This window comes from Rattus norvegicus, chromosome 9 (assembly GCF_021556685.1).
Source record: "Rattus norvegicus strain SHRSP/BbbUtx chromosome 9, alternate assembly SHRSP_T2T, whole genome shotgun sequence".
Classification (NCBI taxonomy): domain Eukaryota; kingdom Metazoa; phylum Chordata; class Mammalia; order Rodentia; family Muridae; genus Rattus; species Rattus norvegicus.
Genome location: NC_141542.1, coordinates 12,636,592 through 12,662,792, shown reverse-complemented (window position 1 = coordinate 12,662,792; position 26,201 = coordinate 12,636,592). Strand labels below are relative to the sequence as shown.

At 40.2% G+C, this 26,201-nt stretch overlaps 1 protein-coding gene across 12 annotated transcripts in view; it reads right to left on the bottom strand.

Moving 5' to 3' along the window:
- Positions 1–5,224: 5,224 nt before the first annotated feature.
- Positions 5,225–26,201, bottom strand: part of LOC148003316 (sulfotransferase 1C2-like) — a 61,531-nt gene continuing 40,554 nt past the window's right edge. Inside the window, exons 2-10 of one of the 12 annotated variants that reach the window (XM_087568006.1) lie at positions 23,407–23,485; positions 22,708–22,824; positions 19,710–19,887; positions 19,233–19,358; positions 13,319–13,416; positions 9,726–9,852; positions 9,200–9,294; positions 8,886–9,066; positions 5,225–7,270 (exon numbers count right to left, since the gene is read on the bottom strand). In XM_087568006.1, coding sequence (XP_087424132.1) covers positions 7,158–7,270; positions 8,886–9,066; positions 9,200–9,294; positions 9,726–9,852; positions 13,319–13,416; positions 19,233–19,358; positions 19,710–19,860 — 891 coding nt within the window. In that variant the 5' untranslated portion in view covers positions 19,861–19,887; positions 22,708–22,824; positions 23,407–23,485 and the 3' untranslated portion in view covers positions 5,225–7,157. Of the gene's footprint in view, positions 7,271–7,752; positions 9,094–9,199; positions 9,295–9,725; positions 9,853–13,318; positions 13,417–19,232; positions 19,359–19,709; positions 19,888–22,707; positions 22,825–23,406; positions 23,486–26,201 lie in introns of those variants that run through there. The other 11 variants (XM_087568007.1, XM_087568004.1, XM_087568005.1 and 8 more) reach the window with 11 other exon arrangements.

Genomic DNA, 26,201 nt, shown 5'->3' with positions numbered 1-26,201 from the left:
TTACCAACCCTACATCAGACAGAGGGCTAATATCCAATATATATGAAGAACTCAAAAAGTTAGACTCCTCAGAATCAAATATTCCTATTAAAAATTAGGATACAGAGCTAAACAAAGACTTCTCAACTGAGAAATATTGAATGATTGAGAAGTACCTAAAGATATGGTCAACATCCTTAGTCATCAGGGAAATGCAAATCAAAACAACACTGAGATTCCACCTCACACCATTCAGAATGGCTAAGATCAAAAATTCAGGTGACAACAGATGCTGGTGGAAATGTGGACAAAGAGGAATACTCCGCTATTGTGGGTGGGATTGCAAGCTGGTACAACCATGCTGGAAATCAGTCTGGCAGCTTCTCAGAAAATTGGACATAGTACTACCTGAGGACCAAGCTATAGAACTCCTGGGCATACACCCAAAAGATGGTCCAACGTATAACAATGACACATGCTCCACTATGTTCACTGCAGTCTTATTTATTATAGCCAGAGGCTGTAAAGACACCCCTCAACAGAGAAATAGATACAGAAAATATCATAATCTATAGAAGGTGTACTACTCAACTATTAAAATCAATGACTTCATGAAATTCATAAGCAAATGGATGGAACTTGACAATATCCTGAGTGAGGTAACCCAATCACAAAATAATATACATGATATGTACTCACTGCTAAGTGGATATTAGCCCCAAAGCTTGGATTACTCAAGATACAGTCTACAGGCAACATGAAGCTCAAGAAGAAGGACAACAAAAGTGTGGGTACTTCAGTCCTTCTTAGAAGAGGAAGCAAAAATATTCATAGAAAGAGATATGGTGGGAAAGTTTGGAGCAGAGACTGAAGGAAAGGCCATCCAGAAACTGCCCCACCTGAGGATCCAGCCCATATACATACAGCCACCAAATCAAGACAATATTTCTGATGCCAAGAAGTGCATGCCAAGAAGAGCCTGATATAGATGTCTCCTGAGAGGCTTTGCCAATGCATGACAAATACAGAGGCAAATGCTTGCAGCCAACCATTGAACTGAGAAATGGGGCCCTGATGGAGGAGTTAGAGAAAAGATCAAAGGAGCTAAATGGATTTGCAACCCCATAAGAACAACAACCAACCAACCAGAGCTCCTAGGGACTAAACCTCCACTCAAAGAGTATACATGAACTCTAGCTGCATATGTAGTAGACAGTAGGCTTGCTGGGCAACAATGGGAGGTAAAGCTCTTGGTCCTGCTAAGGCTCAAGCCCCCAGTGTAAGGAAATATCAGGGCATGGAGGTGGGAAGGGATGGCTGGATGGGTGGGGGAACAACTTCATAGAAGAAGGGGAAGGGGACATTTGATAGGGGAAATGGGATAACATTTGAAATATAAATAAATTTTTAAAATCCAATAAAAATATTTATACTTAGTACCCATAATAAATTAATACATGTAGTATATATGTATATAGTATGTGAAATATATTTAATGTTTATGCTAATTATGAATATTTTAATATATTCTAATTATACTAAAATGGATAATTACACTATTTTATAATTACAATTTATTTACTGTATTACATGCTTAAATTATAATAATAGTTACAAAACAAGTATAATAAGATATACTAAATATATATTATACACATATATATATATCGCATAATCAATTTCATTATGCCATTTCTATGCATGCCTAAAATGGACTTTGATCATTTCTCTTGTAGCATTTCACTCCCTCCACAATGTCTTTGTAACTATGACTTTTACAAAAGCTTAGCCTTCTTTTTCCACATGACCAAAAAAGACAATATATATCCTATTTCTGTTTGTGAAACTGCTTTGTTTCCTGTAAAACTTCCTTTCTTTCTAACTACTTTCTTAATGACAGGAGAGTTCACTAGTCCCTGTGCTGAGTAAGAACCCTTTGAGTCTCATTATATGTTATGATGTTATTTAACTTTTGGTTACAAATTATCCTTCTGTCCCTGAGTGGGAGGATTTTGAAAGTGAAAGAAGGGCTCTGTAGTGTGTTACTGAAATGGATGTGAAGTATCAAGTACTCTCATTGGTGATTTTCCTATCTCTGATCATCAGGAAAGGGAACTTGTGCTTTCTCTTTTCTTTGTGCTTAGTTGATTATGGGATCATTTGTGCTACCACAGGAATGAGTTCCAATGTAAACATTTGTGTTCTATTTCACCAGGTATTTTTTGTAACTTTGGTGTATATTTTTCTCCAAAGCTATTACAGAGTTGGGGAATCCATGAGGCCTTCTTTGGAGTTACATTTTTTGGTATCCCAAACTTGTTGCTTATGACTCTTGCTTTTAAGTGTTTTATTTCATTTTATTTAAATACTGAGGCATATATGAACTCCTTTCAAATATTCTTGTTTCTGAAAACATAAAATTTTGAATGTCCCTGAAAAATCATGTGAATTGTAGTCTATTGGGTAGAACATCACCTTATTTTTTTCTACACTGAATTTGTATCAGGTCTCTTTTAATCAGTGTCATTCGAGGGACTGCATGTTGGTCTTGCTAACAGCCATCTCACTTCAACAACAGAAACACTGGAAAGTCTATACATTCATGGAAATTAACTCTCTACTCAATGATCTCTGGGTCAGGGAAGAAATAAAGAAATCAAAGACTTTCTAGAATTCAATGAAAATAAAGACCCAACATAGCCAAATTTATGGAATGTAATGAAAGCAGTGCTAAGAGGCTGGCACCAGATGCCTGCATAAAGAAATTAAAAGCTTCTCATACCAGCAATTTAAAAGTACACCTGAATGCTTGAGGGAAGAAAACTGAGGCAAGCACTCCAAAGAGGAATAGAAGGCAGGAAATCATCATTTAGAAACAAAGAAAACAATACAAAGAATCAACAAAACCAAGAGATGATTCTTTGACAAAATCAACAAGATAAACAAGCCCTTTAGCCAAACTAACCAAGAGAGAGAGAGACAGTATCCAAATAAACAAAATCAATAAGGAAAAGGGAAACATAACAACTGATGCTCAAAAAATCATTAGGTCTTATTTCACAAGCCTATGCTCCATAAAAGTTCAAATTCTTAATTAAAAGAATGGTTTTCTAGACATGTACCACTTAGTAAGGTTAAATCAAGATCAGGCAAATTACCAACGCAGCTCCATAACCCCTAAAGAGATAGAAGTGGTCATTAAAAGTCTCCCAACCAAAAGAGCCCAGGGTAGATGGTTTTAGTGCAGAATTCTACCAGATTTTAAAAGAAGAGATAATAATAATATTCCTCAAACTATTTCACAAAAATACAAACAAAGGAACACTGACAAACTAATTATATGAGACCACAGTCACCATATTACACAAAGACTCAACAAAGAAAAAGAACTTCAGATTGATTTCTCTTATGAACATTGATGCAAAAATACTCAATAAAATTCTCAAAAACCACAAACTGAATTCAGGAACACATCAAAGACATCATCCATCAAAACTAAGAAAGTTGCATCCCAGGGATGCAGGGATGATTCAATATATGAAAATTCATCACAACCACTCTGGAAATCAGTCTGGAGGTTCTTCAGAAAATTGGACATTGCACTACCTGAGGACCCAGCTATATCAATCACTACTGGGCATACACCCAAAAGATGCTCCAACATACAACAAAGAAACACGATCCACTATGTTCATAACAGCCTTATTTATAATAGTCAGAAGCGGGAAAGAACCCAGATGCCCTTCAACAGAGGAATAGATACAGAAAATGTACATCTACACAATGGAGTACTACTCAGCTGTCAAACACAATGACTTCAGGAAATTCATAGGCAAATGGATGGAACTAGAAAATATCATTCTGAGTGAGGTAACCCAATCACAGAAAAACACACATGGTATGCACTCACTATACGTGGACATTAGCCCAAATGCTCAAATTACCCAAGATACAATCCACAGACCATATGAAGCTCAAGAAGAAGGACAACCAAAGTATGGATGCTTCACTCCTTCTTAAAAGGGGGAACAAAAATATTCATAGGAGGGGATATGGAGGCACAGTTTGGAGCAGAAACTGAAGGAACACCATTCACAGCCTGCCCCACCTGGGTATATAACCCATATATATGTACAGCCACTAAAACTAGATAAGACTGATGAAGCCAAGAAGTGCATGCTGACAGGAGCCTGATATATCTGTCTCCTGTGAGGCACAGCCAGAGCATGTCAAATACAGAGGCAAATGTTAGCAACAAATCATTGAACTGAGAATGGGATCCCCACTGGGGGCATTAGATAAAGGATTGTAAGAGCTGAAGGGGCTTGCAACCCCATAAAAACAACAATGCCAACCAAGCTGAGATCCCAGGGCCTAAACCAATACCCAAAGACTGACTATACATGGACTGACCCATGACTCCATCTGCATATGTAGCAGAGGATGGACTTGTTGGGCAACAATGGAAGGAGAAGCCCTTGGTTCTGCCAAGGCTGGACCCCCAGTGTAGGGGAACTTTGGGGGGAAGGGGGTGGTTGGGTAGGGAAACACCCTTATGGAAGAAGGGGGGGATAGGATAGGAGGCTTATGTCTGGGAAACTGGGAAAGGGAATAACATTTGAAATGTAAATAAAAAAATCCCTGACACTATTAATGGGACTCTTTTATGCTTATAGACATTAGTCTAGCTTAACTGTGCTCTGAGAGGCTCTATCCAACAGCTAATTGATAGAGATGCAGAGATCCACAGCCCAACATTAGGTTGAGATTGAAGAGTTTTTGTGGAGCAGTTGTTGGAAAGATGGGATGGGCAGAGAATAGAAACTTCAGAAGAAGACCAACAGAAGCAACTGACCTGGACCCTTGGAAGCTTCCTGAGAAGTAACAACCAAGCAAAGAGCAAGCATGGGCTAGACCTAAGCCTTGTGCAAATACGTGGATGATCTGCAGCTTGGTCTTCATGGGAGTCCCCCAACAACTGGAGTGAGGGCTGCTTCTGAACCTTTTGCCTGCCTGTACATACCATTCACACGTAACTGGGGCACCTAGTCTGGCATCAGTGGGAGACCATACGCCTAGTACTGCAGAGACTTTATGTACCAGGGTTTGGTGATACCCAGGGAGGGACTCCCTCTGCTCAGAGAAGAGAGTGAAGGGAAAGTGGGGGGAGGAACAGTGTAAGGGGGGTGTGGAGCTAATGTTGGGTTGTAAAGTGAATAAATAATGAAAAAAACAAGGCAATTACTTAGCTATAGTTCAGATGTAATATTTCATTTACTTTATTCATTCTTTGCTCCAAAAGTAATAGTTAAAATTACCAGTGGGTAAATTATCTTGCACTTACTAAACTAACATTATATGTTTTACAATTTTGAACAACTTTACAAGTTACTGTTATTTTCAATTCTGAATAGAAATGTAAACTCCAAGCAAGACAAAGCCAGTAGAGGCTTAAGTTCATCACCAACAAGTTTCAACAATTTACCCCAAATTTACTGTTAACAGTACCTGGCTGAAGACACAAGCTGCGCCTTAAATACGCTGGAGCGACTCTGGGATGTTATGAACTTAACCTTGAAAGGAAGAAGGTATACGAACTTCTATTTGGTTTGGATTGTAAGAACAGACAAATTACTTACAGAAACTGAATTACTTCAATACACATGTGAAGACATAGAAGAAAACAATAAAAATTTACAATCCAATCAGGATATAAACATCTTTTATATCATAGAAGTTGTCAATTATCTATGCACATATAGTTAGATTTTAGTAGTAACCAAACAGTTGCTTCTAAGTTCAACAAAATTACAGATGTTTTTCAGCATTTTATAGCCACATCGTTGGGAATGGGTTGTTGAGCTTCCTTTCACTTTAATGAGTATCTGGGATAAGCAAGTTATAAAGACAAAAGCTTTATTTTAGCTTTTGCTTTTGGAATTTACATTCCATGGTCAGATGGACAGAATATCATCATGGAATTAAATGACAGAGCAAAACTGCCCACCTCATATTATTGAATTTTTCATGGCCAAGAAACAAGGGAAAGAAAAAGCAAGGGTCAGGAGCACTCATTCTCTTCTAGGTCACAGTCCAGGTTCGTAGCTTCCACCCACTAAGTTCTACCACACATTCTAATGGCTCTTGCTGGCACTAACACATGCTGTGCCCACGTCCTCGACATTTAGGAGAAAGTGTACATTTGAGTGATTGAAAGGAAATGTCATTCTAGCTCATGCTAGGTACCCTGAGCTCACATATATATCCTGCTCATGCCACAGGCTGCTCCTGCTGATCTCAGCTTAGCAGTGCTGACGTCTGCAACTAAAGTGACAGGGTAAGTGCTGAGACCCAAAACATGTTTGCCTTTCTGTCTTCTGAGCCATCATTCAGTCGTGCAACATGCTGTGTTCTCCATATTGCCTGGTTACTGGGAGTAAAAGGATGCCCAAGACATGGAGCGAGTGGGAGGTGGAAGGAAGTATGCTGGCAAGCAAATGCAGATGGACTCTGCTAAAGTGGGCAAAAGTACAAGCTGTTCCTCAGAAGCGATGACAGGAGATCAAAACTCAACTGGCTCCACACTGAGCATCAAGCCTCCATTCTGCTCTTGTCCAGACACAATTTGTGCTTCCAAAGGCCACCTTCATGTCTTCTGTCTGTTTCCTTTATGACCTAGAAGTAGGATTCCCTTTACTAAGACTTGGATTTCTGACATCTCCTTGAAGTTCTTCCCTCACTTTCCTCCCACAGAACCTGCTCCCTTAAACACATTGCAACAAGTTGCAACATGTTGACTCTTCCCATTGTAATCAGGCAAAACAGACTGAACAGGAAGGACTTTAGGATTTCATGTACTTTAATTTAGATGATCACTATTGATGTGTGTTTCAGAGTTAGTATCCTGGTTATACCTTCTAGAAGAATGTCATCATAAAATGTATACTACTAGAGTTTTATTTATGTGTTTATTTACTAGCTCGTTAAGCTGTGTTACTGATTTGTACTGAAGAGTGGAGGAAGTATATACTAAACATGATGCTTTTATGAATGGTAATGTGATGTTAGTTATCACAGAGTAGGAGCCACAATCCTTGGCCTTTACAGGTTGCTTTCAGAGCTTCCTTTGGCTGAATTGAGGCTTGCAGACAGACTCCTGTCTTAGATGTCCTTCTTGATCAGAGTTCCATGCAGAAGTTTAGAGAGGTTCCGCCCATCTTTTGCTTATAGATTTCATCAAACCTGTCATTCTGAGCTACAGTAAAGTGGTTTTTCCAATCACCCACAGTTCCTGAAATACAAAGCCCAGACAAGAACATCAGTCTCTGATTGACAGACTTTGTGTCCCTGACTGGAGGGTGGAGGGACCACAATGGAGCTGTCATAACAGGAATCTAATTCCACATCACCTTACTTCTCCTGTCTGAAAAGGACCCCTATTTGTCTTTGGGAGGGGCACCAGCTTCTAAATTAAGTGGTTGATTAATTCAAGGTGATCTGGCTTACATATACTAGATAGTCATAGTTATAAAAATGAACAAATAGTAGACATATAATCATACCAGAGGAGCTTAAAATGTTATAATGGCCAAAGACCCTGGACATAATAAAATACATATTGTGATATTCCATCTATACATGATCTAAAAGCAAGCTAAATCAACCTATAGTGAAAAATGAGAACATTTTTCTCTGTAGGAAGTGACTGCAGGCAAAAGATATCACACGAAATTGCTCAAGGTGATGAAATTCATTGCTTCTTTGATTCAGATGCTAATTGAATAGTTTTATTGGTTTAGAAAATTTATTGAAGTGTAGAGTTAATTTCTGTGAATTGATTTTATGAAGAGTACATCTTTGGAATTCCTATGATTCTTGTGGAAATTATGCAATTTGATGAACAGAAATGTTCATTGTAGCATTGATCCTATAATGTAAACATAGTATTTATAGTTTCTAAAATTAGAGAAATGATTGGAAAAGTAATAGTATGTCTATAACACATGTACAAACATGTACAAACAGTGATGTTTGAGATCTGTGTTTCTTTCTCTGGAGAGATAGCTCTTATTCATTATAACAAAAGTGTATAATATAACCACAGTTTATATTGTAATTAACAGATTAATGTCATGGTATCTGTATTTGTGTTTTTATGGCCAAAGCAAGCAAAGAAACAAACGCAAGTGAATCCAAAGAAGAGTGGACATGGATGGGCTGGGAAAAAGCTACTTGTCAAATTCTCACCAGGGATTAATAAAGAAAAGAGATAGAACAGTTTGATTTGTTTCAGGGCCTGAACACTTGGTATACTGCAAGAGGAGTGGAATGAATTAATTCATGTGCTAAAAGGAAGACAAAAGATGTTCTGGAGAAATGTGTAAACCTCAGTGCTGGTTGCACTGCTGTGGGAAAAAATGCATGTGTCAATGAGACAGTGGGATGGGTTTCATTCTGTACCTAACATTTGGAAAGTGGGTTTACTGAGGATCTGTATGAAATCATCAAACTATTGAGTTTTAAAAAGTTATTGAGTATACTAACTTTAAAAAAAAACGTTTTCCTCTTAAAAGTGAATCATGAGGGACAATCAGATTTTTTTTTCTTTCAAAATCTAGGAAGCATTAAGGGCCTGGGTCTCAGTAATACATGCTGAAAGTCCTGAAAGTGTCATGAGTCATGATTTGGAGACAGAATCAAACTAGATGTCAGCTCTGATGAGTCTAACCGCAGGCAGGGATCCCAAGGAGGTGTGCACCAAGGGTAGCTCTGGTCTTAGTTATCTGTAAGACTTGCTTTGTAGAGCTTCTTGTACACTAGGAACAAATCTCTAGCTTTCTTAGAATCACAATATGTGGATTGGAGAGGGACTGGCTCAGAATTAGAGATAAATAAGCCCCACAGACCTTTTCTAATGAAAGGGGAAATGGACTGGTCCAGGACAGACTTGGGGACTGTAGAACGATTTGTCATAGGATTCTCTTTCATTTTCTCAAACGATGTCTCCAGGACTATTTTATCCACGACCTCTTCATCCAAATTCTTGCCCATGAACTGCATTACCTTCTGGATTTCACGCTTTGGGTCCTGTGAGTGAGGGTGCATTGAGTTGGACTGGAAAAGAGTTTTCACACTATCACATTTTTCCAGACATCCCTGTCAGAACCACATTCCTAAAGCAGCTTCCCTGTCCCTGGAGCTGAAGCAGTGATTTACTTACCCTCTTCATATCTTCATAGAAGAGAAAGAGAATCTGGTATCTGTCTCGAATTTCCCACCATCCTTTCACATGGTCAAACCAAGATCCCCAACTTACTGTGAAAAACAAGAATTGTTTTCATGGACACAAACCTTCCAAATCAGGAAAGTTTGACTTTCCTTTTTCTTTCTTTCTTTTTTTCTTTTTTCTGGCTTCAGGTACATCAGAGAAGAAAAAATTCTCTATTAGATATTTCCAGGGTCACTGAGCTGCTCAATTCTGAGGTCACGTAGTTTCTATCAGTATTGGAGGTTTTGCTTTAATATGAGAATTAAAGTGGCTTCATGTTGATTATGCACAATCACTTGCACCCTCATATTATAACAGGGTCACACAGGCTGAGGAAAGTCTATAGGCCAGGAATCCCTGAATAAAGGCCTTTAAATAGGAGGCACAGGAAACTCTGGGGGATCAACTGTCAGGGGTTGTTCTCTCAGCTCAGCCTAATCGGGGTAAAACCACAGAGGGACAATGCATTTTTATTTACCTTTTCCATTGATGAAGGTTTCAAAATACTCATTCCAGGTGCCTGGATCGGGGAGCACCTGGCTCATCCTGTAGAAGTGGTAGTAGGAAACCATGCAGTCTTTGGCATTTCGAGCCACATAAAGGAACTTTGGAGAAGAAGAGAGGTGAGTTAAAGGAACATGAACATGAAAAGTTCTGGGTTCTCACTCTGGCTGAGTCCTCTTGGGGAATGCTCAACTCTCCTGCCCTGGCACCAAGACTCAGCCTAGAGCAATGTCACCAATTATGGTACTCCCAGCCCAGCCCTAACTCATTGAAATTTATCTCAGTTCTTGATTTCCCTTTTGTTATCAGGGGCAAACTCTTCCTCTAGATACTCTGAATCAACTACAGAGCCACTGAGCCTTCCAGAAACCTCAGCCTGATTTCTGGGAAAGCAATCACTCCACCTGGTGTTTCGATGTGGAGCAGCACCATGGATCCTACTTGCTATGAGCACAAACTTTCTTCCATGATGGTCACTTTCAAAACTGTGTGTTTCTACACAGAATAAACAAATGCCAGGTGCGTTTGAATAAGGACCCTTTTGGGAGACTTTTTCACCTTGCTAGAGATCTAACCCATGTTTCCTCCAAATCCAAATGCTTCTGCGCTCCAATGGAAAGAATTTTCTAAAGTTTCAGTTTATTTATTTATTTATTTATTTATTTATTTATTTATTTATTTATTTATTGATTCTTGCACTTTGTACTCAGGTTGTCTTTCACCTCAGTATTGACTGACGTTTTATGAATTTCTTCTTTCCTTTTCATGGATGTGGCTTCCAGTCACAACACAGGACTCTCACCTTTCCTCAGTCCTCATTCATCCCCTTTCCAAGTTCTTACATTTCTCTATCCAGATGCACACAGTCTGAGAGTTAGGCTACTTCTGGTTCTTAACATTCAGTGTTTTATATATAAATCATTAAATATGCATAATATTTATAATGTATATGATATATAATATATATGTGTATATACAATTATAAAACACCATTTCTTTATTTGATGATTTGACTCAAAGTCACACCTTCTTTCCTTATGTCATTTACGATACAATGATCTATTTTATACAGCATTAACATTTTTTTATTTTTGCATACAACAGGTTTGTCAGAAGTTTTTGGGGGCCAACTCTGACTCTTCTTTGGCAGACACCCTTATGAAGCTCTCTTCCCTTATGTATGTTGTGTGTATGTATGTATGTATGTATGTATTATGTATCTATGTATGTATGTATGTTGCAATGTATGATCATGATCACAGTGGTAATCTGGGGGTCTGCACTGAGATGACTCTTCAGAAAAGATCATGTGTATTTCTGTTGAGTATACTCTTGTTTTTGGTACTGGGGTCATCTTAGCTGACTTGTATGAGCTTGTAGTGTCCTGAACAGGGCAAAAAGCGGGAATTAATCTTTAAAACCTTTGAGGGGTGACAAAAGACTATCCAGAAACTACCCATGGTCTCCTTTACGACCCACAATGTACATTATATTGGTAAATTGCCTTCTGTTGTTTGAACTCACTGACAAGCTGTTTCCAGAAGTTGGGTTACTCTACACACATTTCAACACCAAGCATGTAGTTCTAAGTGTTCTCAAGATCCCTTATCTGGGGAGAGACTATTCCACTAACTCTGTTACAAGGAGGGGAGAGAACAGTAAATTGCTTCTGTTACTGAGATCATCTGGAAGTTGAACTATTTCCTACAGGTGAAACTTTGTTTAGCCCACTGGGAAAGAGATGCTAGATCAGATCTTGGAAACCTTAGCCATAGAGAGAAACCTCAGTGTGAAACTCCAGCTGATGCTTAAACTTCCTCAGTTTCTTGAAAATGGTGTGAGCACAGGATCTCCTGATGTTATCTCTTTCCTACCAGTCCTTTACTTGGAGGAATACTCTGCTCAGCCTGGGTATTTTATGAGTAAACTGACTGGCTATCCCAATGGAGATTCATCAGTAGTTTTTGCTAGATGTTTGTGAGTCCTCCCCTTGTAATATTATCTTTCTACTGTGATTTGTTCCTTGACCTGGAAGCCGTGCCCAGGGACACACTATGCTCTGCCTGGGAATCTCAGTGCTGGGAACACAAAGTGTCAGATTCAAGAGGGCTTGTCCAGGCAATTTCTGCTTGAGGACCTGATTTGTTGTTTGTCTGTCTGTCTATCTCTCTAACTCCATCCTTTCATCTGCAGGCTGCTTGCTATTTATTTTTCTTTGGCTTGTTTTATATACTTAATAACCTCACTCATTCAAAACTGAAAATATACCCATTGAAGACTATTCTCTGTACCACAGAGCTCAACTCCTCCACCTACATATACATTGAAGATGATGACCCATGATACCAAAGCTCTCTCCTCATTCTCTTATCTCCTTGTGTTCATGTTCTGTTTCAATCCCTGTGCAAACATTAAAGCTAATGTTGCTGAATTATCCAGGGGATCAAATACCACTGCACAGGTCCATGATAATTCTGCTTTTCTTAATTTTATTTCAGTTTTATTTTTTGTAACTTGGGAATTTCCTCAGCTTATTTGATCTCAGATAATATCAAGAGGTATTCCTCAGTGATTTCATGATAGCTGGTCCCAGTAATGCCAGGAATAGAATTGGCATTCCTCACCCACCTTTACAGACAATACACAGTCATTTGATTGTAGGAGCTCCAACAATATTTCTGCTATCTAGAAATACTTTAGTCCTTTCAAAACAATCCTTAAAGCTTAAATTATGCGATGGTTTTATTTATATTGATGCGTTGCCTGCTTCTATGATCATGACCCATGTGCAAGCAGTACCCATCCAAACCAGAAGAGGGCATCATATCCCCTAGTACTGAAGTTTCAGACAGTTGTGAGCTAATATCTGAACCTCTGTCCTCTGGAAGAACAGTCAATGCTCTTAAGCACTGAGCCCATTTCTCCAGTCACTTTTTATCTTTCTTTCACTATTTCCATTTAAAAAAGAAAAAGATTATTCTTAGAAAAGCCATTGCCTCATCCTTGAATCTCAGCTCCACTCACTGCACGATTACTGTACCCTTGGCATACTCCTTGGTATACCCATGGTATACTCCTACCATGGTCCAACACCCTCAATGTGTCAGGAACACAATAGACAAGACATTGGGACACATGACATAATCCTAGAAAGATTGACAGCAGCCTGGAGGCTTCTGAGGCTCCATCCAAGCCTCCTTTGCAGCTCCACTGGGATTTACCCTTTGAACATCAGTCCTTTGCACTTGATCTGCTCAGTCTTCTTTGTGCTCCACTCCATAAGCCCTCCTATAGCCTACAGCCTATGGTTCCCGTTCCCCACTCCCAGTCTGCTTCACTGAAGAACACATGATCCCCAGTATCTCAGTCTGCCCTCGGCCTTCACATCACATTTGAAAGCCTCTGGGGAACCACTCTACTAAATCTAGCATGGTGTTTGACTTTACTGCACAGTATGAGGTCTCAGAGGTACAGCGTACTGCTAAGGAAGCTATACTCACTCAGGCTGTGAGGCCTGAGGCCCTGGGCTCCCTGCTCCAGTCCGGATAGGAACTGCTACTGTCTTACCTTACAGTTGTTTGTCCAGAAAGACGGTGGCAGCAGCTGAGTGGGAAGATGGGTCCTTAATATCCTTGGAGCTGGCATCGCATTGGCTTTGTCCACACCTGTAACACAATTCAGGAGATGATTGCACAGTCTGCTCAGCACATGAGAACAACCACTCCAGGCTGCCCACTCTCTCCCTACTTATTCAATATAGTTCTTGAAGTTCTAGCCAGAGCAATCAGACAACAAAAGGAGATCAAGGGGATACAGATCAGAAAAGAAGAAGTCAAAATATCACTATTTGCAGATGATATGATAGTTTATTTAAGTGATCCCAAAAGTTCCACCAGAGAACTACTAAAGCTGATAAACAACTTCAGCAAAGTGGCTGGGTATAAAATTAACTCAAATAAATCAGTAGCCTTCCTCTACACAAAAGAGAAACAAGCTGAGAAAGAAATTAGGGAAACGACACCCTTCATAATAGACCCAAATAATATAAAGTACCTCGGTGTGACTTTAACCAAGCAAGTAAAAGATCTGTACAATAAGAACTTCAAGACACTGAAGAAAGAAATTGAAGAAGACCTCAGAAGATGGAAAGATCTCCCATGCTCATGGATTGGCAGGATTAATATTGTAAAAATGGCCATTTTACCAAAAGTGATCTACAGATTCAATGCAATCCCCATCAAAATACCAATCCAATTCTTCAAAGAGTTAGACAGAACAATATGCAAATTCATCTGGGATAACAAAAAACCCAGGATAGCTAAAACTATCCTCAACAATAAAAGGACTTCAGGGGGAATCACTGTCCCTGAACTCAAGCAGTATTACAGAGCAATAGTGATAAAAACTGCATGGTATTGGTACAGAGACAGACAGATAGAACAATGGAACAGAATTGAAGACCCACAAATGAACCCACACACCTATGGGCACTTGATTTTTGACAAAGGAGCCAAAAACATCAAATGGAAAAAAGACAGCATTTTCAGCAAATGGTGCTGCTTCAACTAGAGGTCAACATGTAGAAGAATGCAGATCGATCCATGCTTATCACCCTGTACGAAGCTTAAGTCCAAGTGGATCAAGGACCTCCACATCAAACCAGACACACTCAAACTAATAGAAGAAAAACTAGGGAAGCATCTGGAACACATGGGCACTGGAAAAAATTTCCTTAACAAAACACCAATGGCTTACGCTCTAAGATCAAGAATCGACAAATGGGATCTCAAAAAACTTCAAAGCTTCTCTAAGGCAAAGGACACTGTGGTTAGGACAAAACGGCAACCAACAGATTGGGAAAAGATCTTTACCAATCCTACAACAGATAGAGGCCTTATATCCAAAATATACAAAGAACTCAAGAAGTTAGACCGCAGGGAAACAAATAACCCTATTAAAAAATGGGGTTCAGAGCTAAACAAAGAATTCACAGCTGAGGAATGCCGAATGGCTAAGAAACACCTAAAGAAATGTTCAACATCTCTAGTCATAAGGGAAATGCAAATCAAAACAACCATGAGATTTCACCTCACACCAGTGCGATTGGCTAAGATCAAAAACTCAGGTGACAGCAGATGCTGGCGAGGATGTGGAGAAAGAGGAACACTCCTCCATTGTTGGTGGGATTGCAGACTGGTAAAACCATTCTGGAAATCAGTCTGGAGGTTCCTCAGAAAATTGGACATTGAACTGCCTGAGGATCCAGCTATACCTCTCTTGGGCATATACCCAAAAGATGCCTCAACATATAAAAGAGACACGTGCTCCACTATGTTCATCGCAGCCTTATTTATAATAGCCAGAAAATGGAAAGAACCCAGATGCCCTTCAACAGAGGAATGGATACAGAAAATGTGGTAGATCTACACAATGGAATATTACTCAGCTATCAAAAACGAGTTTATGAAATTCGTAGGCAAATGGTTGGAACTGGAAAATATCATCCTGAGTGAGCTAACCCAATCACAGAAAGACATACATGGTATGCACTCATTGATAAGTGGCTATTAGCCCAAATGCTTGAATTACCCTAGATCCCTAGAACAAACGAAACTCAAGACGGATGATCAAAATGTGAATGCTTCACTCCTTCTTTAAATGAGGAAAAAGAATACCCTTGGCAGGGAAGGGAGAGGCAAAGATTAAAACAGAGACTGAAGGAACACCCATTCAGAGCCTGCCCCACATGTGGCCCATACATATACAGCCACCCAATTAGACAAGATGGATGAAGCAAAGAAGTGCAGACCGACAGGAGCCGGATGTAGATCGCTCCTGAGAGACACAGCCAGAATACAGCAAATACAGAGGCGAATGCCAGCAGCAAACCACTGAACTGAGAATAGGTCCCCTATTGAAGGAATCAGAGAAAGAACTGGAAGAGCTTGAAGGGGCTCGAGACCCCAAAAGTACAACAATGCCAAGCAACCAGAGCTTCCAGGGACTAAGCCACTACCTAAAGACTATACATGGACTGACCCTGGACTCTGACCCCATAGGTAGCAATGAATATCCTAGTAAGAGCACCAGTGGAAGGGGAAGCCCTGGGTCCTGCTAAGACTGAACCCCCAGTGAACTAGTCTATGGGGGGAGGGCGGCAATGGGGGGAGGGTTGGGAGGGGAACACCCATAAGGAAGGGGAGAGGGGAGGGGGATGTTTGCCCGGAAACCGGGAAAGGGAATAACACTCGAAATGTATATAAGAAATACTCAAGTTAATAAAAAAAAAAAATGGGATTCAGAGCTAAACAAAGAATTCACAGCTGAGGAATGCCGAATGGCTGAGAAACACCTAAAGAAATGTTCAACATCTTTAGTCATAAGGGAAATGCAAATCAAAACAACCCTGAGATTTCACCTCACACCAGTGAGAATGGCTAAGATCAAAAACTCAGGTGACAGCAGATGCTGGCGAGGATGTGGAGAAAGAGGAACACTCCTCCATTGTTGGTGGGATTGCATACTGGTACAACCATTCTGGAAATCAGTCTGGAGGATCCTCAGAAAATTGGACATTGAACTGCCTGAGGATCCAGCTATACCTCTCTTGGGCATATACCCAAAAGATGCCGCCCCAACATATAAAACAGACACGTGCTCCACTATGTTCATTGCAGCCTTATTTATAATAGTCAGAAGCTGGAAAGAACCCAGATGCCCTTCAACAGAGGAATGGATACAGAAAATGTGGTACATCTACACAATGGAATATTACTCAGCTATCAAAAACAACGAGTTTATGAAATTCGTAGGCAAATGGTTGGAACTGGAAAATATCCTGAGTGAGCTAACCCAATCACAGAAAGACATACATGGTATGCACTCATTGATAAGTGGCTATTAGCCCAAATGCTTGAATTACCCTAGATGCCTAGAACAAATGAAACTCAAGATGGATGATCAAAATGTGAATGCTTCACTCCTTCTTTAAAAGGGGAACAAGAATACCCTTGGCAGGGAAGAGAGAGGCAAAGATTAAAACAGGGACTGAAGGAACACCCATTCAGAGCCTGCCCCACATGTGGCCCATACATATACAGCCACCCAATTAGACAAGATGGATGAAGCACAGAAGTGCAGGCTGACAGGAGCCGGATGTAGATCGCTCCTGAGAGACACAGCCAGAAAAAAAAAAAGAAAATTTAGATGCCCAAACTACCAGACCCAAGGAGAACAGAAAGCCACTAATGACAACACATCCCACACCTGTGTAGCATGTTCAACTTCAATAGATGTGTCCCACACACATCACTGGAGTTCTACATTCCTACCCTGGGATTATTCCTCCTCCTCCTCCTCCTCCTCCTCCTCCTCCTTCTCCTCCTCGTCCTCCTCCTCCTCCTCCTCCTTTTGCTTCTGTATAGGAATTAGTCAGCCTGAGTTCATGAAACCCCCCAATTTCTCTGAGACCTATAAGAATGGACTTCCCACATTTTACCATGTTGCTTGGATTCTCATCAGTGCCCTTTCATGCTGCTGTCTATCTGTATGACCATGGGGTTAACAATTCTCCTAACAAGACTTACATCTCTAAGGAAACTCCTCTTAGTGTCCCTCTCAGCACCCAAACCTGAAGTCTCTTATTGGAACCTCAAGGAATTCACTCTATCATTTTGAGGATAATGACCTGGAAGCCAAGAATAACCAAATTTGTCCTTTTGAGCCAGAGCTGATCAGAAACAGTGAGCAGACTCTTTTCACCTCCCTTCCTGTCATATCAAAAACATCTCTCTGGTTCTGTGCAGTGATGTTTCTTCTATTACATCCTTTCTGATACATGGTTTGTGATGTTTGCACTTCTATTTACAACTCTTGTAGGGACTTTCTCTGTGAATCTTTGAGATAAACTGGAGTAAGATGAAATAAAGATATTGCAGACTGTCCCTAAGGTCTTTCCTTTAATCTAGCAATCAGGCTCTTCAAATAATGGCAGTGGAGAGGTTAGGGGATTAGTCCTTCATTGCTTCAAAGATTGCATGAAATCATTCCGTTAGGCGGCACATTTGAATCTGGACTGTGATCCCCAGAAAATGGTAAAGATTCTCTTATATGAATAATCGGAAAACCTGTCAAACAAGGAACAGAGATACTTTTAAAAAACTAGAATTGTGACTGATAATAAGTGGCATTTAACTATAAACATACAGCGGGAGGGCATGGTGTAAACTTACGTTCCACCTTACTTCTATGATATGAGGTCTGGAAGGTAACAAGGTATAATGCTTACTTTCCATTGTCAACTTGACTGGACTATGAACTGTATCTCTGGGTGTGTATATCCATAATGCGGTTTCCAGAAAGGTTCACCCACAGATTGGCAGCCCAATGGGAAATTAAACTAAATAGAAAAAAGGTGAGCAACACATTAGCATCTGTCTCTGCTTCTAACTATAGACTAATTGTGATGAGCTTCATGACAGATTCATAATGTGTCCTGAAATTTGAACATCAAGCTTAAAAGCCCTAAAATGCTGTAAGCAAAGCTTCACAGACAATTCTGGGGAAAATTTGGAAGAGCGCAGTGCCAAAAGAGTAGAGAATGGAGGCCCACTCATGAGGTTGCAGAACTGCTCTATGGAGAGATGGGCTGGAGGTTATTATATTATATTTTGGTGAAGAGTCTGGCCACTTATTGCTCTTGAACTAAGAACTTGAGGAAGGTTGATTTCACAACAATAAGGGATTATGTTTAGCAAGAAAATCTCAAGACTAGAAACTATGTATGAAAAGAAAAATGTTCAGTTAACATCACGGGAAAAATAGCTTTTTAATTGAACAAAGTAATTGCCTCCTCGTGTGTGTGTGTGTGTGTGTGTGTGTGTGCATATGTATGTATGTGCATGTGTATGTGTGTGTATTAATATGCCTGTGTATGTGTGTGCATGTGTGTGTATGTTTGTGTGCATGTATATATGTGTATGTGTGTATATGTGTGTATGTGTGTGTGCATGCATGTGTTTGTGTGCGTGTGTGTGTGTTTTGAATCATAAGACACTGTCCAGAAACCACTTGGTTATGAAAGGTAAAGTACTGAAAGCAGATGGCTGTGAGCTGCTGATGAGTAGAGTTCTGTTCCTTCCTCTATTCTGCAGTTACACATGACCAGAGCAAAGGTATAATGAGAACATTAGGCAGAATTTTGCCTTCATATGCATCTATCTTCCTTGCTGATTCACATTTGGTAGAAATACAGAAAAAAATGGATCTGGAAGGGGTGGCATATACACTTAACCCAACACTCAGGAGGCAGAAGAGGAGAATCTCAGTGAGCTCAAGGCCAGCCTAATATACAGCATGATGCTGTTCCAAATAGCAACTAGGGGGAGGGAGAGAGACAGGATAGGAAAGAAAAAGAGAAGATGAAGGGACAAGGACAGAGATTAGACAGGAGAGGAACATATATGGAATCAGGGTCTCTTACCTGATGGTTGGGGTGGCCGAGCCCACTCAATAAAAGGGTGTCGGTGTTGAATGATGGTCCTCTGGCACTTCTCTACATCCCCATTCTGCTCAATCATGTCGACAATTTCTTGAATCCATGTTGTCCCTGGGAAGACCATAAAGATTGAGTTAGAAGATTATTCTTCAAACATACTAATGAACGGGTGTGGATGCAGATGTTGGCTTTACCTTCTGTTCTAACCAGGATCTTGTTAGCTATAGAAGAAATACTTTGGATCTCTGGGAAAGGTAAAAGAGTAGAGACAAATCTCACCTCTTCCCAAGAAAAATGAATGGTACAAGAGACTAAGCTTCAAGATCCCAGGGATAAGACATGTGAAGTAGCACCCATTGTGGGACAAAAAGAGCCAGCTTCTTATTGTAGGTAGTTCTAACTTAGGTGAGAAGTTCAGATAGCTCAGAGGATGAGGCTGGGGCTACTACTCTACCAGGTTACCTGATTTAGGGTAAGTACAGATGAGGAGGTCATCTGGCTTCGCCTTGAAGGTCTGAATCTGACTCCAGTTGTCGACAGTTGGAGCCTGCAGTGGGATCCCTGCGACCTCTTTCAGTTTTGTCTGTCTGCTCAATTCTGGGGCCAGGGCCATGATGTCTCAGGGAAGAAGGTTTAGTCCCTGTGAGAAAAGATCAGAATGGAATTATTAAAGTACTGTGATAAAGCATACACAACATGAAAATGACTCTTAAGTATCATAAGTGGATGGCTCAGTGGCATTAATAATATTCCTGCTGTTCTTTGTCTACCATCACCTTGAATCTCCTGAAAACATTTTACTTTTCTAGATGGAAGCTAGGAGCCCACTGCTGCTAAATCTCAGTGCCTGGCTACCACTATTTTCCTTTTTATCTCCTTAAACTCTAGATGCTTTAGACTAAGTTCATTTTGTCCTCTTGTGAATAGCTAATTTATTTAGTTGAATATTCTTAAGGATCGGCTGTATTGTGGCATGTCATCAGATTTTCTTCCCAATTAATGCTAACTTTTATTGCATGCCTGCTTGTAGTGTGGTTTGTTTATCCATTTCTTTGTCCATGGGCACTTGGAGTGCCTCTTTCAACTATTGTACAATAAAAAATGTACAAATATCTAAGCTTCTACATTCATATTTTTGGGTTCATAACTCAATGCAGATATGCCATATAGTATGTTCTCATTTTTGAGAAATTGTCATAGAACTTTCCTACAGTGGCTGTATCATTTAAGAAGTCTACCAGTAGTATATAGTACTCTCTAATCACTGACATGTATCTCCCTTAAATCTCCATCCCAATAGATTTGTTTTGCTTTTCCTTCATGACTACTAATGAATATCTTCTCATGCACTTACAGTCTACTTTATGTCTTTTTTTTTTTCAGAAAGAGACACATTGTTCCACTGTTTGTTGGTGGTTGCTATACCTAGAAACTTACAAATATATGAATAGAAGGGATGAATGATCTTCTAATACTCAAGAGTAAGTGGCTATTTGAGTTTCAAAGCACATCTATCACTGCTGCTCAGAGGGATAGCAAGGTAATGTTCAGTGACTGCTACAATAGTGAGCACCACTATTTTATTTATTATAAGCAACTTGTTTTTAGTTCTTATATAATTTGAGGCCTAGAACATTAGAGGGAAAGAATATTTATGGAAAGTGTAACAGTGAATAATTGCTAGTAATTGTGTAAAGAAAACTACAATGAGTGAGAGAAACAAAGACTGTCCAGGCTGGCCAGACCAAATATCAGGATGACAGGTTCCCAGAGAAAGCTGAGTTCTCTGGAATGGATGCAGTGCTTTTAGAAAATGAAGACCCAGTTGTACTTGAAAACATTTCCAATATAAGCAGCAGCTACAGTTGTAGTATGGCAGAGAGGGTGTACTTCCCATAAAACTCTGAGATGTGATATAATCAGCTTCAGCAGAGGAAGATAAAGTATTGCCATCTCCCCTTTCTTTTCTTTTAAGGTAAGAGTAGATAGGGTCTCTACATATCCCAGGATTGCCCATTGCTCATTCTGTAGCCTTGAATGTACAATCCTCCTGCTCCAGTCTTCTTGGTTCTGAAGTGGCAAGTGTAAGCTCACTCACTTGGTTTGGAGCACTGACATTTCTAACATACCTTCTATGTTAGGTCCTTCCCTAAATTCCCCCTTCACTTTTAATCCACATCACAGGTTTAGTATAAGTAATATTCATTCCTCTAAACATAAGAAGGCTTACAAGATTCTAAATCAATGGTTTGATAAAGACCTCAGCTAGTATCTGTCTACTAATCTCATAAAACTTCTTTAAAAATTGCTTCTAAGTTACAAGTGTCCATGAAATTTAAGATGCCCATGCAATAAGTCCATATTCACAAAGAAAACTAATACAGAAATTGTTACTACTTAATGTATTTTTGTCCTTTTCTTTTTTTTTCTTTGAGCCAATTGGTAAGATATAATTGCCCACCTAAAATACAAAGCCCAGTACCATCCATCCCTTAGGAACATTAATAACAATCTGTAAATACACAGAGTGAGATCTTTACATCAGCGTCCATTGTCCTGCCAGCGCTTCTCTCTCTCTCCCTCTCCTCTTCTCTTTCTGTTCCAGTCTCCTCCTCTTCCTTCAAACTTCTCTCCCACCCATCCTTCCTTCTCCAATGACAGGCCTCCTTCTATCCTGTACCTACCCCTCACCTGTATTTTACAAATTCAATGGGGAGAAGTTTCTACTGAAGTCACCTGATTCCTGAGTACATGACTAGACAGCTGTTCTTGGGGCAGTGGAGTTAGCATCAAAATACAGATAACTCCAGGGCAAACCACAACATTTATCCCTTTTTGTCCAGTTAAAAAGCCTTTTCACTTATATATAAATTGAGTACAATTATTACCATTCTAAAATTTATAAAGCATATGATATACTCAACACACAGTCCATCACTTGTTTAGTTAAACAGAACATTTAGTTATCCATTCCAGCTTAAGAAAGGCTTAAAATCTATATTATATCTTGGCTAGCTTGTATAGTATAGATAACTATACAAAAAATATGTATTTTCAGAGTTAAACAGCCTGATAGGCTATGAGACTGTAATCAGTCTTCAACCCCACCAGAAATCTTTGAATGACCAAATATCTATTAAGATGGGAAGCCTAATATGGCCTCCAGAACTGAGAGGTTGTAGAGACAAATCTCTACTAGCACATTCCCCTGTTGGCAACATGAGAGCACAAGTCTGCAAGTCTACAGTGTCCTTTTCAAATGTAAATTTAGGTATTCAATATAACAGTTCCCAAACACATTCTCATTTTGAACTCCAATAGAACTTTGGTGGTGGATATGGGAGTTCTCTAAGTATAATGATGATGCAGTTCCCACTACCAGCTCATAGACAAAAGGGAATAGATTTCACGGCCTTTAGAAGCTGAGGATAAATTGGAGGCAGCATCCTCAGTCCTTTACCTGCACAACAGAACAGAAGGCTGATGTTCAGCAGATGAACTGAGGAGGGATGCTTTCCCCTAGCCTCTTGGTGTGCAAAACTTCATTTCACCCAGCCGCTGTAATCTGCTCAAACTTCTGACCAAAAACAGTTAAAACAATCAGTAGGCTATGATGGCAAGCAATATGAGGGAAGCTAGCAGAAAGAGTGTGACTTTGAGGCCAGTCTAGGTTATAGTAATACTGTTTCAAAGCACTAAACCTGTGAGTCTGGAATGCCATGCAACCAAGGGAGCCAATCCAGAGCAAGAGTAAGTTTGATGTGTCGAAGCCTTGAAAATCTCATCCTGACACCAGCAGGAGTAGGACTGTTTTCCTCCTTGCTCTGGGTGTGCATTCCCCGTGCACATAAACCCTATGATCCCCACTTTTGCAACCCTTGAGGTAGTCATGGCAAAATTAGAGATTAACCTTCCTCTTTCCCTGTAAGGATATGTTCAGGAATCAAATAGTCCTCCACAGGTAAAGGAACATTCCCAACATATGAACACCAGCCAGTAATATACCCTCACTATGGAAACTCCTACCTACACACCAAGGTTTATATATACCCCTTAATACCCCCAATAAGAGAGAGCTATTTCACTGAAAACCATCACTAAAGAAGGCTATTTATCCCTTTGCATTCACTCCGACTGACACCCTGTGAAATCCACCTACCAGAATAAACTTTGTTCTTTTCAGTCCTACTCAGTGCACAATGGTACCTGGATACCTCAAGGGCAGAAGCAGACCTAGGCTGGCACAAAACAAAATAAGAATAAAGGAAAAAGTTTGAGTTAATTAATTCATCCTTTGTATTTCTAAACAAAATTGCAAGTATCCCTCTGCCTCTGCCTCTCCCTCTGCCTCTGCCTCTGCCTCTGCCTCTGCCTCTGCCTCTGCCTCTGCCTCTGCCTCTGTCTCTGCCTCTGCCTCTGCCACTGCCTCTGCCTCTGCCTCTGCCTCTGCCTCTGCCTCTGCCTCTGCCTCTGCCTCTGCCTCCAAAATGCTGCGATTCCAGATACGTACTACCACATCTTGTTGCATCATTTTAAATTGCTCAATTTGTGAGCAACAGCAAACTATTTGCATAAACTAATAATGCAATATCATTGGTGAATATGATGGACTGAACTGTGTGCCTCCACATTCACATGTTGAGCTCTAATCTTCTTACTTTAAAATGTGACAGTTTGAGACAGGGCCCTGAAGATGTCATTAAGTTGAGATGAGGCTCCAATTCTATCATACTAGGGTTCTTCTTAGAAGAGATTTAGACATACAGAGAAATACCAAGGGATGTACACAGGGAACAACATGTGTGGACATAGTAAAAGAAGGCCCCCTGCAAGCAGAGGAAAAGGCCTTGAGAAACCATACTGACAGACACCTTGATCTGGGACTTTTTTGTAGGAATTTTTTTTAAAACTGAGCAGAATAGCATGATCAGTTAAAGCTCAGAGACCTGCTGTTTCATTGAACATTGGAAAATAAAGAAAATTATGCATTTCTCTTAGTGTTTCTTTGTTACTTGACCAAACAAGTAACTGAATTTAAATAAGTTTAAAATTATGACCTGGAGGTAAGGACTGAAAATCTTCAGTTGACAGAGACCAGCTCATTAATAGAGTCTCTGTGGTATAAAGGTAGATTTGAGGGCTGAGTGAGGCCATGGAAGTATGTACAGTGAGTCAGGTGGGGGCTGATGTGTAGTTCTGTAGTAAAGGTTTGCCCAGTGTGCACCATGCCCAGCTTGACAATGTTGGGGAGGAATAGAGGTTTCTGAATGCCTTATCTTACAGTGATACAAAAGCCACAGACACCCAGCTGAAATCAGATTCTCAAGTTTGAATGTGTTCCCAGAATTGGAGTTGATGTGTGCACAAACCTCACTTCTGCTGCTGAGCAGAAGCAGAGATCACAGGGGAAGAACTGAAAGCAGCTTCCTGTGCTACTGAGCACCAGTGCCTCGCAGACTGGGTACATCAAATACTGAGAATGACACTTTCTACTTCTGATAACCTCATAGAAGGTCAAGGAGCACACAGGTAGAAATACACCTGCCATCTGACAGCCCACAGCATGCAGGCTAGAAGAGAAAAAGAGTGCTTCCTTGGGCTTCTACTTATAGGTGGTCTCAGCTGTGGTCACTGCTATTTTTAGAGTAAGGCAGATAGACGCACAGACTTTCCCAGGCAGGCTCCTTTTCGTCCTCTGAGGCCAGGTCCCTGTGGCCTCCTTTGTGAAACAATCTCTAGTCTTTTCCATAGAGTTAACCTTTCATCTTGTTTTCTGAGACAGGTCCTCACACTGTCCTCCAGACACGATTTGAAATCATAACTGTCCTCCACCCTGAGCTGCAAGAGGATCTAAATTTACATTAGAACTTTCCAGATCTTATGCCACAGTGCTATGGTTACTTGCTTATATAAGTAACTTCCCTAAGCAGGAGACCTGGTCCAGTTCCTTTTATAGGCCTAGCTTGAATGGTGTCCAAAGACTTAGATGAAAGAGGGTCCAGTGTGGTGAAGAAAGAGTCATAGCCAGAGCAGTGTAGCTGGCTGACAGGAGGGGAGTCTTTCTGAGGGAAAAGTACAGTATGCACAAAGAGATGGTATTGTGGAAAGGTGTCTGCATGAATTTCTAAGTTGAACACAGCCAATGTTAGCTTCAGATTTTTTTTCATTATTTTTCTTAGGTTTCTTAAGTCTTAGGATCTTTCTGACTTGAGTTACACCACTTACACATTAGCACCTGTATGTCTGAGAACTAAGAACATACACCAACAAGTTATGCCAAATGTTTTAGATAAGCTTTGTTCTTACCTTCAAACTCTAGTTGTCAGCAATCTAAAAGCTGGACTCCCCAGTGTTCGGTAAGTATAAAGGTACATTTAGAGGAAGGAGGAAAGTATTTCTGGTATAGGGCAAGCACAGATGCTCAAATTCTACTATGCCAAATGTACCCAACCTTTAGCAATCAATCTCAAATGCTCTGCAATCAACGAGATCAGCTAGAGCTTTAATCAACAGAGTCACGACTACAAGAAACAAACTTTGGCATCTGGCCAATGAGGAAGTAAGTCTCACTGTTTAGTGATCACTGGTCTATAAATCTCCACTACCTTAAGTACTTTCAGACTCAAGGCTGTTTAGAGAAATGCACAGAGGCAAACACACTGCTCCTCCCTCTCTAAGACCACCTGGTTCCCCACTATGTGCAGGCCCTGACTTTGTTGCAGAGTTCCCATGCTACTTGGTCTTCTTCCTCTCCAGTCTGATAGAGTTTAAACTGGGAAAAACAAGAGTATAGCCATGCTTATGTTCAACACGAAAAATAACTCAAAAGCTGACACATTCAGCCTTTTGCTCAAAGCACCCTGTGCCTAGATGAGTGCAGCCCTTATAAAGTTACTCAAACCCGGCACATGAGGCTTACATACATGACCTCATTTACCTTTTAAGACTCGTGAT